The sequence below is a fragment of the Agelaius tricolor genome, unplaced genomic scaffold, assembly GCF_023055355.1.
Source record: "Agelaius tricolor isolate 1412-34295 unplaced genomic scaffold, bAgeTri1.0.p SCAF_2, whole genome shotgun sequence".
NCBI classification, from domain to species: Eukaryota; Metazoa; Chordata; class Aves; order Passeriformes; family Icteridae; genus Agelaius; species Agelaius tricolor.
This window is the reverse complement of record NW_027269262.1, coordinates 7,422,989-7,440,573: the sequence shown is the minus strand read 5'-3', so window position 1 is coordinate 7,440,573 and position 17,585 is coordinate 7,422,989. Positions and strand designations below refer to the sequence as shown.

Below are 17,585 nucleotides of genomic sequence, written 5' to 3'. Positions count from 1 at the left end.
GATGGTGATTTTCTGTCAGCCTTCTAGGCCTGCATTCCTGTGCTTTTTAGAGGTACTGTCAGTGTCCGGCTTTAATGCAAAGTTGTAAAAATCACAGGACAATTAACCCCACCAATTTCTGAATTACACCAGGATGATTGTCATCTGCCTCTACAAACAATGATTTGCAGCCATTATCATTGAGAACTTTCTGTTTGGAACTGAAAGCAATGTTCCCTGAAGCATTTGAGGCCAGAAATCCTTGTCAAGCTGAGCATTGTGAGCTTTAGGGTGCAGGCAGATACACCCCTCTAACATCCTTCCTCAAAACTCACAATAGAAAGTGCAGCTTTGTGCTACCTGATCAGTAATTTTAGTGGTTTTCTCATCAGCAGATGGATCTGGTGCTGGCTGATTTTATCAGTTTGGTTTTAAAATCAATTCATGGAGAGTGCAATCTCACCTTCCTCTCCATAGATGGAACTACACAACGTGTATTCACATAGCTGTGAAGCTGCTGGTGTAGGCTTTGGTGCTGCTAGCACTGTTCTAAATAGAGTAATTTGAACACAGACTGTGCAGCCAACCCCAGCTTATTTGGTATTCACAAACTGCAACAGCATATTAGGCATTAATTATATATTACTTATTATATTAATTATAATGAATTAGAATTATATTAAGGTTGAGAACTATTTAAAGGGAACTAGAAATTAAAGCAGCAGGATGTGGATCTGGCTGTCATAGACTTGTTCTGCATGGCCTTGAGCAACATGGGTTGCCATTCATCTCTAATTTTCAAAAGACAAGATGAGGGTAATGGTATCTATCTTCTTTGTGAAGCCAATGAGATCCTGTTATAAATAGAAATATTAACTGTAATTTCAAATCTTCCAGTACTAGTGTTAAAATCATAGAATCATAGAATGGTTTGGGTTGGAAGGGACCTTAAAGATCATCTAATTCCAGCTCCCTGCCATGGGCAAGGACACCTTACACTAGAACAGGTTGCTCCATATCCCATCCAACCTAGCCTTGCATAGTGACAGGGATGGGGCATCCACAACTTCTCTGGGCAACCTGTGCCAGTGTCTCACCAGCATCACAGTAAAGAAAAAGAATATAAAAATTATTTTATAGAGCTAAATAGTTCTGACCACTTCATCCATAAAAGGAGGAAAATTCTACCAAAATCTGCCTTAAAAACAGATTAGAAGCTACAAGTCAAAAAAAAAAAAAAAAAAGAAAAAGAAATTCATTAGAGAGTGATCTCACCAATTTCAATTCTGTCTTCACTTTGCCAGCTGCAAAATGGGAATAATCACAACAGCTCGTTTTAAGGGGATTTGTTAATAAGACACTTCATATGTGTGAAGCAGTACAGACAAAATTTGCCAAACATGAGTGGATAGCTGGGAGCTTTGTCAATTCAGCAAGTGACTTAGCCCTTTCTTCTCCCAAGAGGCCCTGGTTCCACAGTAGGCCTACACAGGAATTAATTCCAGGTATCAAGGTCTGTAAGCCAAAAGGGCAGGACATCTCCCAGAAAGTTGTTTATGCTGTCCAGTTATGCAACTGCATGCAAAAGGCATAGAAAAGTGAATGGAAAAAATAATCAATTTTAACAAAAAATGTTGTGCTGAAAGAGCACAGTTTATACCTGCATTTCCTCACACTGCAACACAGTGCAGAGACAAGAGCAATTTCTTAACACACAAGTTTTGTAATCCCAACATCCTTCCATTCTGCCAATCAATCCTAAACACTCAGCTGCACCCATAGCAGCAGAGGAAGCACCGAGGCCCACCCTGTGCCACTAAGGCCTCTTGGCACAGAATGCCCATTATTAATTTCATAATCACCAAAAAAAGACGGTGGTTTCAAGCAGTTTGCTTAGTGGGAATCATGTCTGCTGTGTGCTAACTTCCTAAAAGTGCCAGGAAAGGATCTAGACAAATATAAGTTGATCTAAGCCAGAAATCATGCTTGGGATGTTTCTAATAATTAACAGAATAGAGTCAATCATCAGAACCCAGGAAAGTTCTGGTTTCTTCTGCATCTGCTTTTTACCCTGATCCTGATTACCTTATCTGACATTCTGACTACCTTCCTTCTTGAGCTGGAGAGCTTGTCACAACTAGTAATGGAAGGCATTTTTCATCACAGGTACTTCCATAAGATGCATAGCTAGCACCACTGAAAAGGAGTGTTAAAATATAAAATCTAGCAATTTAGGGATAGCATTGGGAAAGTAAAGAAGCCTGTCAAGCACCATTTCCATTTCCAACTATCTTTGCCTTCTCAAAGTCTGAAAAGTGGGTCCCAGCTTTTCCAGGTTTGGCTGCAACAGCATGTAAAACTTTACTTTCACAAGTGACAACACTGGTTGCATTCAGAGGCTGTTGTCATTGCCTGATGGGATCTGATAATCTGCAAAAGCCTTTAGTCTGCAAGATGTGATTAACTGTGAAAGACAGAGTTATTAAAACAGACTGGAGAAGGATGTGAAACATTTCTCTAGAATCTGTATACACACCACTTCCATGTCTGGAGGAGGGGCCACTGCAGAAACACTTGCTTGTATGTAAATCCTTTTGTAGGGACATGTAGAACTTAAAATTGTTTTCCTCTATTAGCTTTTCTTTTGGACATGTTTATTATTCTGTAGTTACTCTACCAACTCTTTGATCTGATGAAAAAAGCACATTTCTGGCAGTCAGCAAAACTGGTTTCTATTTGCATTCTTCTGTTAGAGTGATTTGGCATAAATTTCTGTTGACAATGACTCAGCCCAGGGAATTGTTCTGCCTGAAAACTAACCTAATAAAAACCTCACAATGTTAGTTTTCAGCTAAATCCATGACTGTGTTAACCAGGTGGCCGCACACATTTTCCCCAGTGCCTGTACCCAGGGAAGGCAGGAACAAGCAGGACTGGTGCCCTGGGCTTGGCAGCAGCCCTGGCTCATCCCTCAGGAACTGTTTGTGGAGCTGCAATGATTAATTTTAAAGCAAAGATGTAGTGCACACCAAGGTTTGTGGTGCTAAATGCAGTAGTTGGAGCACTCCCGAGGGGAAAATATATTAGAAAAGGCATTATGTGCAGGACATGAGTTTTGGCTTGGACTAGGCCAGTGCTGTGGGACAGGTGAAAGTCTGCTGACTCCAAGGGCAGCCTGCTGGGGATGCCTGGTGGAAATTTCCTCCTTCCATGTTGAACATGGCAACTGCAGCTGTGACCAGCACAGTCATATGGGCCCCAGCAGACTGAGCAGAGAGGCACCTTCTCCCAGCCTCCAAACCAGGAAAGGCTGTCCTAGGAAGAGCTGTGCTGTGTCAACCCGTTGGAGCTGTGGTGGGGTAAAGCCCTGTTGTGCTGGGTATCACCTGTGTCAGCTCTGAAACACAGGCTTTCCACTGGCCTCACATAAGACTTCCACAGCTTTCCACTGCCCAAGAGGAATAAATAGCAAAAGCATTAAGTGCGTCTTCTCTTTGGCACAGCAGCATGTTTTAATAACCCCTGCCCCAGCAAACTCTTCATTGCCAAAGAGAACAATGCAATGCATTTAACATTCTTCTGATTAATATTTATGGCTACAAGCCACCCATTGTTTTTACTGCATAGCTGGTAATCAATAGAGGCTCCAGAAAACAGCAGGACAAGCCAGGGTAAACTGTGGTTCTTCAAAAACTAGGGAAAATGGCAAGAGGTCTTCCCCCTCACCTACAGTTTTGCAGTTTGTTTTAAAAGCGGAAGTTTCACTTGGGTTCATAAATCTGCACTTAAGTGTCTCAGTGTGCTGACACAGGTTTGGAAATGTTTATCTTAGCACTTGTGCAGCCTCATTAGTGTGGAATGTTTATACTTGCTCTTGCATTTTCACTTACCTGTACAGTTATATACTGTGCACTGGAACGCTGTACTAATAACCCCACTGTACCTCCAACACTGTTTCACAGTAATTGCTCCCCCAGGTGCTGTTTCCTAGAGATTTCTACGTTTTAGCCTTTTAAAGACAAGTAGGCCTTGTTTTACTCTGAAGTTGATGGGAAAGGATATACTGTGAAATTTGGCTGTATTCTAATTCAGTGTCTGATTGTTGGGGACGGTGATCTGCAAACCTGAGCAAGGTTACACTGCATTTACTCATGAGGACAAGGCAAACATTAAACTGTAATTCCTGAAGACCTAGGCACTGATGCTGCCTTGTCTTGTGCTTTTCTTCTCTTCAGACTAAGAAAATGATGTGTATTAAAACTGATAAAATAGTATTTTATGTGCATATAAATATCAGTACATCTTTACAGTATTGATAATTGCAGTGGTAGTAACAGAAGTTGCTAACATGTTACATTTCTGTGATGAAACCACACTGTAAATTTTACAAAAAATATACCAACTCTGTAATTTTTTTTAATAGATGAGAAATATACAGTTTACAAGATTATGTGGTCTGAGGGTAGTGTGCATTCTAAGTGATGATGATTTCCCATCCCTTCACAGATTTGTGCCTCGGATTTACACACTCTCATAGTGCTTGGGAATGGAGTGTGCACTGATATAAGTAGAATTCAGCATCTTTCTGTGTGCTCTGCTCTAAAAGGCAATGCAGGAAATCCTCTATCCTTTTTACACATCAGTCACAGAGGCACTAAATCTTCCCTCAGACCTCAGAATTTCTTCTCCTTCATACCCAAGTGAGGTTTTATTCAGCAACAGAGGGGCTGGAATAAGAAGATCCTTATGAGACTTCAGATATTTCCACATAGAGGGGAGAAAAGGAGCACCAGACAAGCAGACAGCTCCTGGCAGATGGGAGCAAGGATGGAGGTAAGCATGGGCAAGTCACTGGAGGCAGCTGGGGACTGGGAAGGCAAAAACATTCCACAGTACCAGTGGTCAGGTAAGAAGAGGATCTCCAGGCTGTGGTGGAAAAAGAAGGAATTAAAGGATCCAGAAGAAAGAAAATCCAGGAGGAAGGATCTCCAGGTGGCAGGGAGGGGATATCCCAATTTTGCAGTGACATTGGACTTACTTGCATCCTTTGACAACAAAAGCAGCTGTCCCCTTTAGACACAACCACCCCCTAGGCACTAGCTCATTCTTTGCCAATACATAAAATCTTCAATGAATGTTAAATGAGTGTTAAACTTCATTCTTCCTCTCCCTCCATCAAAATCCTCACCTCCAAGCACAAAGCCCATGTATTTTACTCTGTTTGTTGAACTTAACAGGCAAGAAACCAGGCAGAGGTGATGGTTATTACACACACACATACCCCCCAAAATACAAGTGTGGGGGAAAGACCAGAGACAGCTGGGATCACAACCTTTTACATCTTTATTTGCCAGTTAAGATCCTTTTATTCCATCAATGCAAGTATGCAGAACAGCAGGAAACCATGTTTTAAGCAGCACATACCAGTTGGCTGAGAATAAACTAACTACATTCCCCAAGCAATGTAAAAGTAACAATGCACATCATCTTCTAAAAGAAGAAACAAACAGATGTTGCAGCCGAGAGGCACAGCAGGCAGCTTCCGTACAAAGTAGTTTGGCTGTTAAAATGCTAGAACCAGTCCTTGCCCATTTCTCCAACCCCACCCCCAAAAGTCCTAGTATAATTTAACCACTTTTTTTTTTGCTATCTACATAATATAGAAAATATAAACTCTGTTTACTTATAACACTTACTTTTCTTGATAAATAGCTCTTTAAAATATCTACTGTACATATGTCCATGCGTTGACATTATATATATATATAGCATTTATATATATGTATGTATGTCTGAAAAACAATAAATATATACTTAATATTGACACAGCAACAAACTGAACATTTTCTCATTTTCAAAATCAAATAAAAGCAAACCAGTGGAAGAGAAACAGTGAGTGTTGCTCGTCAAGCACAGCACAGCAGGGAGCTTTGATTCCTGCCCTGGCTGGGCACTCGGAATGCCCCATACTTGAGCAGTTGTGGTGCTCACCTATCCTGTACTGCATTAAAAGTCACTTCAAGTTGTAGTTAGCCACCCTGTATGCCATGTGTAACATAGACTGAGCAGGAGCTCAGGGGGTAACAAGGGAGGCTCGCCTCCAGGTTTGCAATGGAATGAGAAACGGAGAGGGCAGGGAAGTGAGTCCAAAGGCTGATATAAAAAAAAAAGGAAAACAAATAATGGACTGGATGGCTGGAAGGTCATAAATAACCAAGGTAAACAAGTCAATAGAGTTAAGTGCTTTTAAAGACAATGGCTGGCATTGCTGCAAAAATTGTCTTGATGATCTGTTGCCAACTCCATGGAATGAATCAGTTTTCCTACTGCCACAAGACACAAAGGAAACTCAGAAGCCCAAATTCAGATGTTAAAAATGGGGTCACTGTAAGATACTGTGAGGGTCCAGGTTCAGAGCTGAACCTGCCCAAGGGCAGCTGAATTCACTGAACATCCTTAAACCAAATGGATGAGATTTTTAAAGTACGGATTAAAAAAACCCCAAAAAACAAAAAACAACCCCCCCCGCATAAGCCAGCCCCAAACAATTTATTTCACACATGCCAAAACATAAACCTTTAATTTCAAAACAGCATTCTGCAAAAATGGAACTTAATCCCAAAATTTAAAAAATGTAAAAAAATACCCTTATACAAACATGTGTTCAGTTTTGGATTGACCATAGCCATTCTGTTTATTCAATTTATTCAAAATGCTGAATAGAAGCTGTTTCAGTTTGACCTGTGCTGATACCCTTCTTTCCGCAACCCCAAGGCCTCGATCTGGCAGCTTCAAAAAAGACATTACTTGTTTGGACTGTGGCTTCATACACTCATTAAGTCATGAGGTTTTGACATCAGTTCATGAATGCAGCATTATGTGTAGTCCCATTTACTTTAAAATTTCTTCTTTTCATGAGCAAATGGGAGTGGGCAGTTAAGGGGAAATTATTTTTATTGGACAGACTTCACCCAGCAGCTCAAAAAAGAGGAAATTTTAAAGCAGATAAGACCGCCAAATATTATTCAGTCACACTTCATCTCTAAAATTTACAAACTTTGCTCCCCACAAGTAACAACTTCAATAACAACAAAAACAAACTGCTGTCCTGATTAATCCTGCCATTTCACAATTAGCTCCAGATACCCAGAGATCACTGCACAGGTCAAAAGTCCAGTGTTGCATTTCATACATACTAAGGGTACATCACTGGGCCACTGGAACACCAAACCAGTGTGGAGTATCTGCACAAAGCCACAACTCTGGCTTGTAAATACAGAACTTAGCAACTATTAGTGAACAGACTTCATAATGAGTGATATTTTATGCTGAAGGACATAAATAAAAGTCAAATACAAAAATTCCCAGCAACAAGAAGTTTTGTCATCACTCCTTTCTGATTCTCTGCAAAAACATCAAGATACTATGTTTACCTTTATCTAAATAAAATATGCCTTTTCTTGGTAGAACAGTGAGTAATTTTAAATTGTCTGGGTCTATTCCAGATCTGTATGGACACAAAACTAAAAAAGAAATTGAATTGTCATTGTGCTGTGACCACATGCAGCAGAAAAGCCTCCTTTTTTAGAATGGCTGAACTTCCAGAACAGCTGTTCGCTTGTTCAGTCACTTTTTGGAAAGTTATGGAAAAGAAGGGAAAACTTAGTACAAAGTGGATAGTGCCTCTGATTGCCCAATGCTGGCTGGGCAGGGATTTCAATCAAATTTGGCTGATTTGCTTCAGCCAAAGCAAAGGATGAGCTCCAGAGCAGCCCTTCCTGAGCCAAAACCCATCAAGGCATGGCCCAATTCTCTGCCGTGTTGGCTGCATGGGTAAGGTCCCCATGTCTCCCCACGTCTCTACTGGGTATTTGCTCACTTTACAGCTGAAGTACTACGGATTTACCACATGCATGGTACTGGACGTAGGAAAGCCCAAGCTCCTGCAGAGTTCTTACACTTCCATGTAGGACTCCACTGAGATCAGCAATGAGGATGTGCCTATCCAGCAGGAGTATAGGACAGATTCTGCTTCCCCAAGGGCAGGGTCCCTTCCTGGGCTCCCACACACAGAGGTGGAGCAAGGCTGCTGCTGTCACCCTCAGGAAGTGCAGCCCTCAGCCTCCACAGCAGCAGCATATCCTCCCTGCAGGGCAGGCACAGAGGTACCAGCCTGCAGACACCTTCCTGCTGCTCCCTGCTGCAATCATCACCCTCTCTCTGGGCACATTTAAGGAGTTCAGTTGTGCCCTGCTGTCAGTGCAGGGCTGCCCTACCCCTGGTGTGAATCCCAATGCAATTCTAATGGGAAATAAGACACCCTCTCCCAGCTGACTGTCCCAGCACTGGAACAGAGCCCTGCAGAGCAGCAAAGCTCACCCTTTGGCTCTTTCTGTCTTTGGCAACAGACCATAAGGATCAGTATCCTATGTGCACAGGCTGATGGCAAAGGAAAGACCCTCTCCAATAGCAGCCCTGGGAAAGAGGAATGAAATTTCTTACCTAGTGTATGAACAAGTTCGTTTGGGGGCTACTGTAAATTCCAGCAGTAGCTGCAGTTTGGCTCCTAGGCCTGCACCAATTTAGCAGCATTCATCTCAAACCTTGTGGCACAGCATTAAAAGTGCAATTCCAAATACATGTTTCCTGGGATGGTACTGCATCTGAGTTCAATCAAATACATCTCTGCTATCTGCTCCCCAAATTCCTAAACCCAACTTGAACTCCAGAGGCTACTTAGGGCAAATTCAATGTACTTTCAACTGCACCAAAGGAACAGAGGGCTGGATGCTGCCAAGAAAAAATTCCAGACTATAAATAAACTATTCGTCAGAATAACAATACGCATTCAATAAATACACTAATTCTTTCCTCCTCCAAGCCAGGTGGAAGTTTAGTATGTTTACACTTGACACTGCAGCACCTTCACCTCCCAGAGAATGGAAAAACTGCCATACAATCCTGAATGTATGCAGCTCCTGCTGCAATCCCAGTTAGGTAACATAAATGTAGCATCTCTGCTACCATTAGAAGAAGAGGTCCCACCCTGCCCTGCTCTCTCTGGGTCAGCACAAGGAGCTGTGCAAGATTTGACCCATTTGCAAGCCAGTACAGACAGCAGCATCAGATGTCTGTGTAACCAAAGCATTGGATTTTCTTTCTGCTGCATCAACAGTAGGTCTGCACAGAGGATGGATGATGCCTGTCACCCAAACCTTTGTGTCTGGGGCAGAAAGTTTGAGCTCAGTAGTACTATCCTTACTCACTGTGTCTCGCCTGTTCACTGCAGGGGCAGGGGAAAGGATTCTAACTGGCATCACAAAACCCAGAAAGACAGGGAAAAGAAGAAAACACACAGAGGAAACACAGCCAACATTTGTGAACCATAAAGAAGGGCAAAGACATGAACAGCAACTCCAACACAATCGCCAAACTGAGAAGCAAGATTCACAAACATTTTGGTCCATGTTTGGTTCCACTTTTGGATGATGTTTAACTAGACATGGTTAATTATCCACCAGGCTTGCATTCATGACTTGAACTAGCCACTCTTTTCAGTAAATGGGTTTTGCTTCACTGTATGAAAACTCTCTTGATCCCCTTGGGGGTAATTCTATTTTTCAGGTGACAGGTGATTTCTTGATCAAATCCTCTCTTCTGTATTATTTACTTTTCAGGGCAGGAAGTGGATAGCATGGTATATACCATGACAGTTGCACTGGGAGATTCCTATTGGCACAGATACTACCTCTGGAATTCTCAGAGAAACCCATTTAAAAAAGAAAACAACCAAACTTGTCAAGGGCTGCTTCCAAGAAGGAATGATGAAGCCTTGCCCGAGGTTTTAGCTGAAACAGCCCCAGAGAGAGTTGCTAGAACTGGCAGAACAGCATGGATAGAAACAATTCTCCCCTTGGGTGTGGTTTTGCAGTATTACATTATTCCTTCATCAGTCACACTACCACACATTGGGGACTATTTAACAAAAGGTCATATATATGCTCTTGAAATATTAAGCACATATGAATCAATTTTGGGCCGGGAGTCAAGTTTCCTAACTTCAGCCACACCAAAATTTAGAAGCCAAAATTCTCTGCAAAGGAGGAAGACAGGCATTTCCAGTGGGCACCTCTTTCTATATTAATTCTAGGGTGAACTGAGTCAGCCTTTGGAGAGCTCTCTCTGTATTGACTGCAGTGTTCTTGCTGATCAGGACAAGACATCCAATTGAGCTGACTATAGCCAGGTAAGATGAACAACACTATTGATGCCCTCCTCCAAAAACATATTTTCTCTTTATATTTACTGCTCACCCCAGTGTTCTCTTACTTCCCCTAGTCAAAATTAACAAAAAACCCTGAAAAGGTTTTTCTCAAGTTTAAAACGATTTAGTGCTATATGCTTCTGTTCTACTTTTTTACTATCTCAAGACCTAGAGCTGTAAACACATCAGCACTGGAGCAGCTTTACTCAGAAAAACAGTATCCCTATTTACTGGGATAAAACATGTGCCTTTCACTATATTCTTTCAAGAAGATATTCTCAAAAGAATAATTATTTCAAAACTGCAATCTTAAAATATTACAAAGAAGAACAGGACAAACATAGCAAAAGAGTTTGTCCACCCCTGCACTCGTGACAGGGAATGATTAATACAGTACCAGTAGCTGGCCACTTTAAGGAAGTGAGAAGGCTGGGGATCCTATGTAATTTATTTTCCTCGTAAATAGATGGGAAATTTTCTCATCCCTTTTGTTTTTCACCCACACTTAGAACTTGGTGGAGATGAGCACTTCTGGGTTGAGGGATGTGAAATTACTTGTTGGTGTGCATCTTTCAAGTGTGAGTTCACAGTGGTTTGAAAGAACACCGCTTGTGTATGCAACCAAACATCGTATGGTTTTGGGTTATATTCCTACTGTTTCCCACCTAAAACCAAAATGCACGATGAATTCACTCAAAAGTCAGTCCCAAACACAGGAAATTTTGTGCAAATCTTTGTAAGACTAGCCTGAGTTCAGCTGCATAATAAACCCCATTATCATTACTGGGTCGTGCCACCTGCCATCCATGAAGGTTTTCCATCACCCATTTTAATCGGAAAACCCATAACACTGACTCTTACCAGGAGCTCACAGAAGAGCCTCTCTCACCAAATACCCGGGCATATGCACTGTGGTTGAGGACTGCTTTGTTTTAAAAGCCTCACATTTTCCTATTTAATTGTGCTTTAAAAAAAACCCCAACAAAACAAAAAATCAAAACCAAACAAAGCAAAAAACAACTACTAAACCAACACAGAGAAGCTCCTAACAGACTGTATGAAAAGTGAACTGCCAAGATTTTCTGAATCCTGCAACACTTTCACATCAAGTCCTGTTATTCTGTGTGTTGGCTGGAGGTGTAGTAATACAACATTGTGGTGTCAGCTGTCATGGTAGGAAACATTCATGTCAGACACTACAGAAAATTTAACGACATGACAGTACCTTCACAGCCCTCTGGTAGGTGAGGAAAATCTAAAAGGATCTTCCCAACCTTTCACAGTAAACACAATTGGATAATCTAAAGCACCTGCAAGCAGGGGATGAGTCCATGATATATCATTGCAATCAGCCAGCCAATACTGTTATTAAAACAGTTAAGTTTATCAGCTCTTACGTCTCCTGTCTGTCCTGGGCATTTCGAAGGACCACATCAATTTGGCATTTAGCTGCCAACAGATTAATTGATCCAAACACTGTATTTCCTTCTCCTGCAATCCTCAGCTAAGACACCCAAGCCCTTCACAGGGGCTGAATTACCATCTCCTTCAAGAGCTGTCTGGTTCCTATTCATTCCTAAGAGCTCAGAGGAGCTAGCAGTACAGAGACATCCTGCTCTTCCGCATGGCTTCGCTGATCAAGTATGCTGGGCTCAGTTCTGGCTCCTCAGTCATGATTGAAATGTTCTGCCACTCTCCCAGCTGGTTTGACTTTTTAATGGTGTCCACCACACACAGAGCGTAGAGACAGTCGTCAAAAGTGGCAGCCATCGTAAGGGGCCTCCCGTCCCAGGTCCTCCTGTCGTCCTGGTCCTCAAAGGCCTGCCGGACAGCCTGGACCATCTTAATGGTGCCCCGCAGGTAGGGGGATGGGATGTCACTGAAGGCTTTCTCCGGAAGCAAGGAGTTGCTGACTGGTGTGGAGTCCTTCAGCAGGAGCTCCCGCTGAGGAGAGCTGTTGCTCTGTCCATAGAGGTCGGTGCCTATCACAGTGAGCCGTCCCGCCGAGCCCACCACAATGATGTCCTGTTTGAACTCCCCTGGGATGTTGAAGTTGAGCGTCACAGTGCAGCACACACCCCCTTCCAGGACCATCTGAAAGGTGCAGAAGTCATCGCTGGTGATCTGCCGGATGCCCTTGATGTGGTCTGTCTGCTTCACAAAGGTCTTGAGCAACCCATGCACCTTCACGGCCTTCTGGCTGGTGAGGAAGGTCAGCAGGTCGATGATGTAGGTGCCCACCGAGTGCAAGCCCCCGCCTCCCATCAGGTCATCGCAGCTCCAGTTGTACTTCTTGCCCAGCAGGCTCCCACTGTGCACCTGCACCTCACACACCAGCAGCTCCCCCACGTAACCCTCCTGGATCAGCTGCTTCATCTTCACGAAAGCAGGCAGGAAGCGCAGAACGTTCCCCATGATGCTCATGAGCTTTGGATAGTAATGAGCCGCAGTCATCATCCTAAAGGCATCCAGGGGAGTTGCCGTTCGGTCACAGATGACGTTCTTCCCAATGCCTGAAATGGTGAGAAAAAAAATCATCAATAAAGTTTTATCAATACAGTAAGCTGAAAGCCTCAAGGCTATTCCTAAAGACTAAGCCAAGGAGAAAGACCTTAAAAGAATAACACCATATTGAAATGTTTTCAAGGCATAAAGACCCACTCTGGCATGCTTCCAAAATACATGTAAGAATTTTTTAAGCACCACAGTGAAAATGTGATCCTTTTTATTTTCAAAAAGCCTTCCTGTCTAAAAAGAGCTCAAAGATGAGGGCCTGAACAGAAAAAAGTAAGCTCCCTTCTGGGAGCAGGTATAAAACCAATCACCCCCCTCAGCCATCTCAGAGACATCTCTTCTGTGACAACCTGCCCATGCAGGAGTTTCTGTGAGCTGAATCTGAGGTTCAGACTCAAATCCCTGAAGGGTATGAATGACACAAGTGCATGTATTCAGTAACTTAACACAGGTACACTGAAAAGCCCGGCTTTGTCTTCTCAGTACTCTTGTCTCTCCCTCTTTCCTGCTCAGACTGTTTTAAGAGGCTCTGAGAAGTACTGGGATTGCTGCTTAATTTAAAATGAAGAAATTGCTTCTCACTCATAAAATGCCCCACTATTCTGACAATGGCACTCAAGTGTTTTTTGAAGCAGTTCTGCTGAAATGTCAGCAGTGCATCCATGGTGCCAAGGGAGAGTAAGGATTGCTTTAAAACAGGTCAAATGTAGCTGTGACAATCTGTTTCCTCGTGGAATTGTCCATATGGCACACTGTTTACTGAAGCTTGCATGACAGTCCCCTTTTATCTGGTCATCAAGGTGTGCAACTGAATGCAGTGAAGGCTAAATAATGGGCTTATTACTGATTTCTCCTCCTCAAATACTTCCATTCTGTACTCACACACACATACAGTGACAGAATCTCCAGTTTCCTTCTTAGTTGCATACAGAGACTTATTATGCTTAATGATCAATATTAGGTAAGCTGTGGAACACTTTGGATATAAACTATGACACTAAAAATGACCTTTACCTGGAGAGCCTTGGGCTACGGCTGGGCCTGGCACTTAAAAAGAGCTGAATTTGGGTCCTTGCCGATGGAGTCCAGATGAATAAATTTACTTGCTAAATCACATTGTATTTTCATTCCTGTTCCCTTCAGGTAATTAAAAAAAATCTCTTTTTCTTTTAAGAGCTGTTCAGAGTATAAAATTTTACATGTTTTAGAGCTCTTTGGATGAAGTCATATAAGTATAGACAGATGGCAGGAATGTATCTGAACCCACTTACATGAATATTTAACAGCCTGACTGGAGGAAGAAGGGGGTCACAGTCCAAACATTCAAAAACCAGCTTATCCACACTGCCTATTCCCAGTCTTTGTCTGCTGCTATTTGAGTAGCTGAAACTGGAGGGAGGGAGGGCTGTCATTACTGAAGTGGCAGTCACATCCAGTTAACAGACAAGAAGGGAAAGATCTTTCTTCAACTTGCTACTACTATTTACCTTCTCCTTAATCAGATAAGTAGAGACATACTCATTTTTCCTCTTAAATTAGCCAAGAATCTTCTATTCAGTGCCCATGGTCTTCTTCTCTTCTTACTTTTCTCTCTCATCTTTACAGATGGCTATTGGTGACCAAGTTGACATTTTCAATAATGTCAACTAATAGCACCTCTTTTCCTGCCCCTGAATAATTTTTTGCTGCATCTGTTTGATATTGGAGAAAGCATTCATCCACCTGCCCTATATCCTCTAACTGGTAGCTCCAGCTATGCCACTTGATACAAATCACAAATGTAATAATCCTTGAGTTACACAGACTCTTTGCAGAGAGATTTCAGTCTGGCAAATTAGTTAGCAAAATAAGGGAAATCTCAGACAAAACATCCCTAGAGTCAAACCTTCCTGATATAGCAATTTTTCCCCAAAGAACCAATATATATTACTCATTATCTGACCTGCTCACCACTAAACCACAAAAGCATCACGTTCTGCTCCAGTTCAGCTTGCATCATTCTGCCTCACAGACACCTGCCACATTTTATCTGAGGTCTGTCCAGGCACTGTGTCTCAAGATATTCACACAGGTGCTTGCTAGGAAAAGGATCTGTGTTCATGAGGAATGGCAGCCTGGGGACAATCTTTTTGCTGAGTGTTCCATGCCATGCATGGTGGGGGTTAGTCCTCCGCCATGTGGGGCAAGGAATACTTGGGATTGTCAACATCTGAGTAGGAAATTATGATTATTGATATGAAAGAGAAGCCTATGGATTTTTACATTCCATACATTTGAGAAAATTTGCCAGTGGGATCAGTGTAACTCAGGCACATGTGAAGAGGAAAGGGAAGAGCCCTAAATATTTATAAGGGGACAGGGAGAAATTGAAGCCTTAAAATTACTTCTTCCACCATTTCAACCGTTGTGGAAAGGTTGAAACCTCGTAATTTCAGCAAATCCAAAATGGAAGTGTGATGAGAGACTTTCTGTCTCTGTGCATATGCTGATAATACGTGCTATTCTCTCATCCCTGTCAGGGATTTAAACAGCTTTTTGCTTGATGCCCAGAAAGCTTTTATATGCTATTAAAGCTTGTGCAGTTCTTTCAGCATAACACTGCTCAGCACTTGAGTCTGTGTGCACTACAGATCTTTGTCTCCTCCGTAGCTGCAAATCTGCAAGCAGCCACATTAGCTTTCTGGAAGTAGGGAGAGAATATAAAAGGTTTGCTTAATTTAATTTAGAGAAATACTCTGGTGTGTTTATGCCACCAGAATGAGAAAAAGGCAGATCAAAACACCATTTTTCTGCTCTCTTCCCTCCGCTCCCTTCTCAAAAGGAGAAGGAAGAAAAGGGACCTTCCCTTTGAGCCATTCTCTATAGCAGGATCAGGCAGAATAGAGAGCAGAGTGCAAGGAAAGTCTCCCTTCCCAACACTAAATCTCATGGAATGGCGTGCTCTGACTGCAGGTGCTGCGGGGGGCTTCTCTGGGAACTGACCTCCTTCTTCTCTAGTCTGGGGCTGTGGTCTAATCCTCTCCACTTTTGGACAAGACTCTAAGAAAGGATGAATTGTTACTGTTTGTCATTCTACCAGCTTGTTTTGCTGTTTCACATGTCTTTGAAAATCGCACCACAACAGACAGCAAAAACATCATTAATTACATAAAAGCAGGGAAATGCAGCCAGCTTGCTTCAGCAAAAAAGTGAAATATATCTGTCCATGCTGATAAGCAACACAGTTGGATACATCTCATCCTATGAAAGAATACACACCCCTTCCACCTGCATCAAGTGGCTGCCTTGGATTCCCTAGGGAGCCCCAGGAGGGAAGAAGGACTATGGACTTCACCTGGGTCCTCCTGATGCTCATTTTGCCAGTCCCTTTCCAATGCTCCAACATGCAGATGAGCTCTCTATCAATGAGCACAATATCCCTCCTGTCCTTACAGCAGTTCTGTGTCAACAGAGCCAAATGAAGACACTTTTGAAACAGAAGAAATAATATCACTTTCTTTTAGGTATACAGTATACAATTCTTAACCAGGCAACTAATGAGCATTGATTTCTTGACTTCTCAGGTAAAATGACAAACATTTTAAATACATGTCAATCTTTTGAGGGCTCCACACAGTTTTCACTCCGGCCTCCCAGCTTGGCTCTTCTCTAGAGAGTGGTGCCAGCATTGGGGAAGGCTCACTCCTGGCCAGCCCAAGTCCAAAGCTGAAGGTGGGGAACACATCTCCTAGCAAGGCTCATAAGGTGCATCCCCCAAGCCAAACCTTAACAACTTTGGTACCAGTCTGCCTTTTTTTAACAAGGTTATTGAAGAACACTGATCTTCTCTGAAGAAGCAGATGTCTAACCAACTCTATAGAAGCAGCTGAGCAATTAGAAAAAAATTGTCTGTGCTACCATTCAAGTGAAGATCTCTCTAGAGATCTTTATGTTGGAAAGTCAAATCATAACCATGCTCTAATGGCTTGTCACCCACCTAAGAGTATTTAATTCTGTCAGGAAGCCATGTGAGTTATTTGCAATGCTCAGTCTTCATTTTAAAAAAGGGAAGTCCTTGTGAATTGGAGATAAGCCCAGAAGTGAGTGGCAAGTAGATACAGTCCAGGGTAGTCGTATTTACATTTTTTTCCATGTAAGTGCAGGGAAAGAGTGAGGAGCTACAGTAAGAATTTAACTACTGACTCTGCAGTTCCTGGAATTTGCATCTCTTCATTTTACAGATGAAGCTCCTTTCAAGCTCCTTGGCTACCAGCAGCCCAAGTTTCTTTGTCCCTGTATCATCCCTGTGCTGCACAGCTGAAAATGAGCAGAACTCACAGCACAGGAAAGGTAGAATGGCTGCAACCAGCTCAGGCGTCATCAATTCTGAAACCTTCAACGTCAGCTTTTTCTCCCCATCTGCTCTGATTGTTTCAAACAAGGAGACAAATATTTTCACATTAAAAAACTCCAACTAATTTAAAAAACAAGTGTCTGTCTCTGAACTGAAGTAAGACTAGTCCTCTATATGTTCTGCTTAAAACATGAGGCCCCAATACAATATTTCTCTTCTTCCTATTCACAAGGAAATAAAAAAGGGCTCTATTTGGAGTCTGAGCATATAATCAAATCCTTCACTGGCACCAGAAAGATTCATTAGTTAGCAATTGCTACCTATTGCTCTTTGTCAGGATGGGGGAGTGAGAGAGAGAGAAATAAAAAATAAGGTTTTGGTGAACTGAGCTAAATTTGTCACCAGAAAAAAAAAAGATAAAATCTTTCTAAAATCAAAGAGGAACTGTCAACTTTCAAAGGAGAGTCTGAGGGTTTCAGAAAATACTGGAGTGGT

General features: G+C 42.3%; 1 protein-coding gene across 2 annotated transcripts in view; it reads right to left on the bottom strand.

Moving 5' to 3' along the window:
• Positions 1-5,304: 5,304 nt before the first annotated feature.
• GFOD1 (Gfo/Idh/MocA-like oxidoreductase domain containing 1) overlaps positions 5,305-17,585 on the bottom strand; it is a 71,738-nt gene continuing 59,457 nt past the window's right edge. For both annotated transcript variants that reach the window (XM_071451914.1, XM_071451924.1), the window contains exon 2: positions 5,305-12,756. In XM_071451914.1, coding sequence (XP_071308015.1) covers positions 11,837-12,756 — 920 coding nt within the window. In that variant the 3' untranslated portion in view covers positions 5,305-11,836. The remainder of the gene's footprint in view (positions 12,757-17,585) is intronic.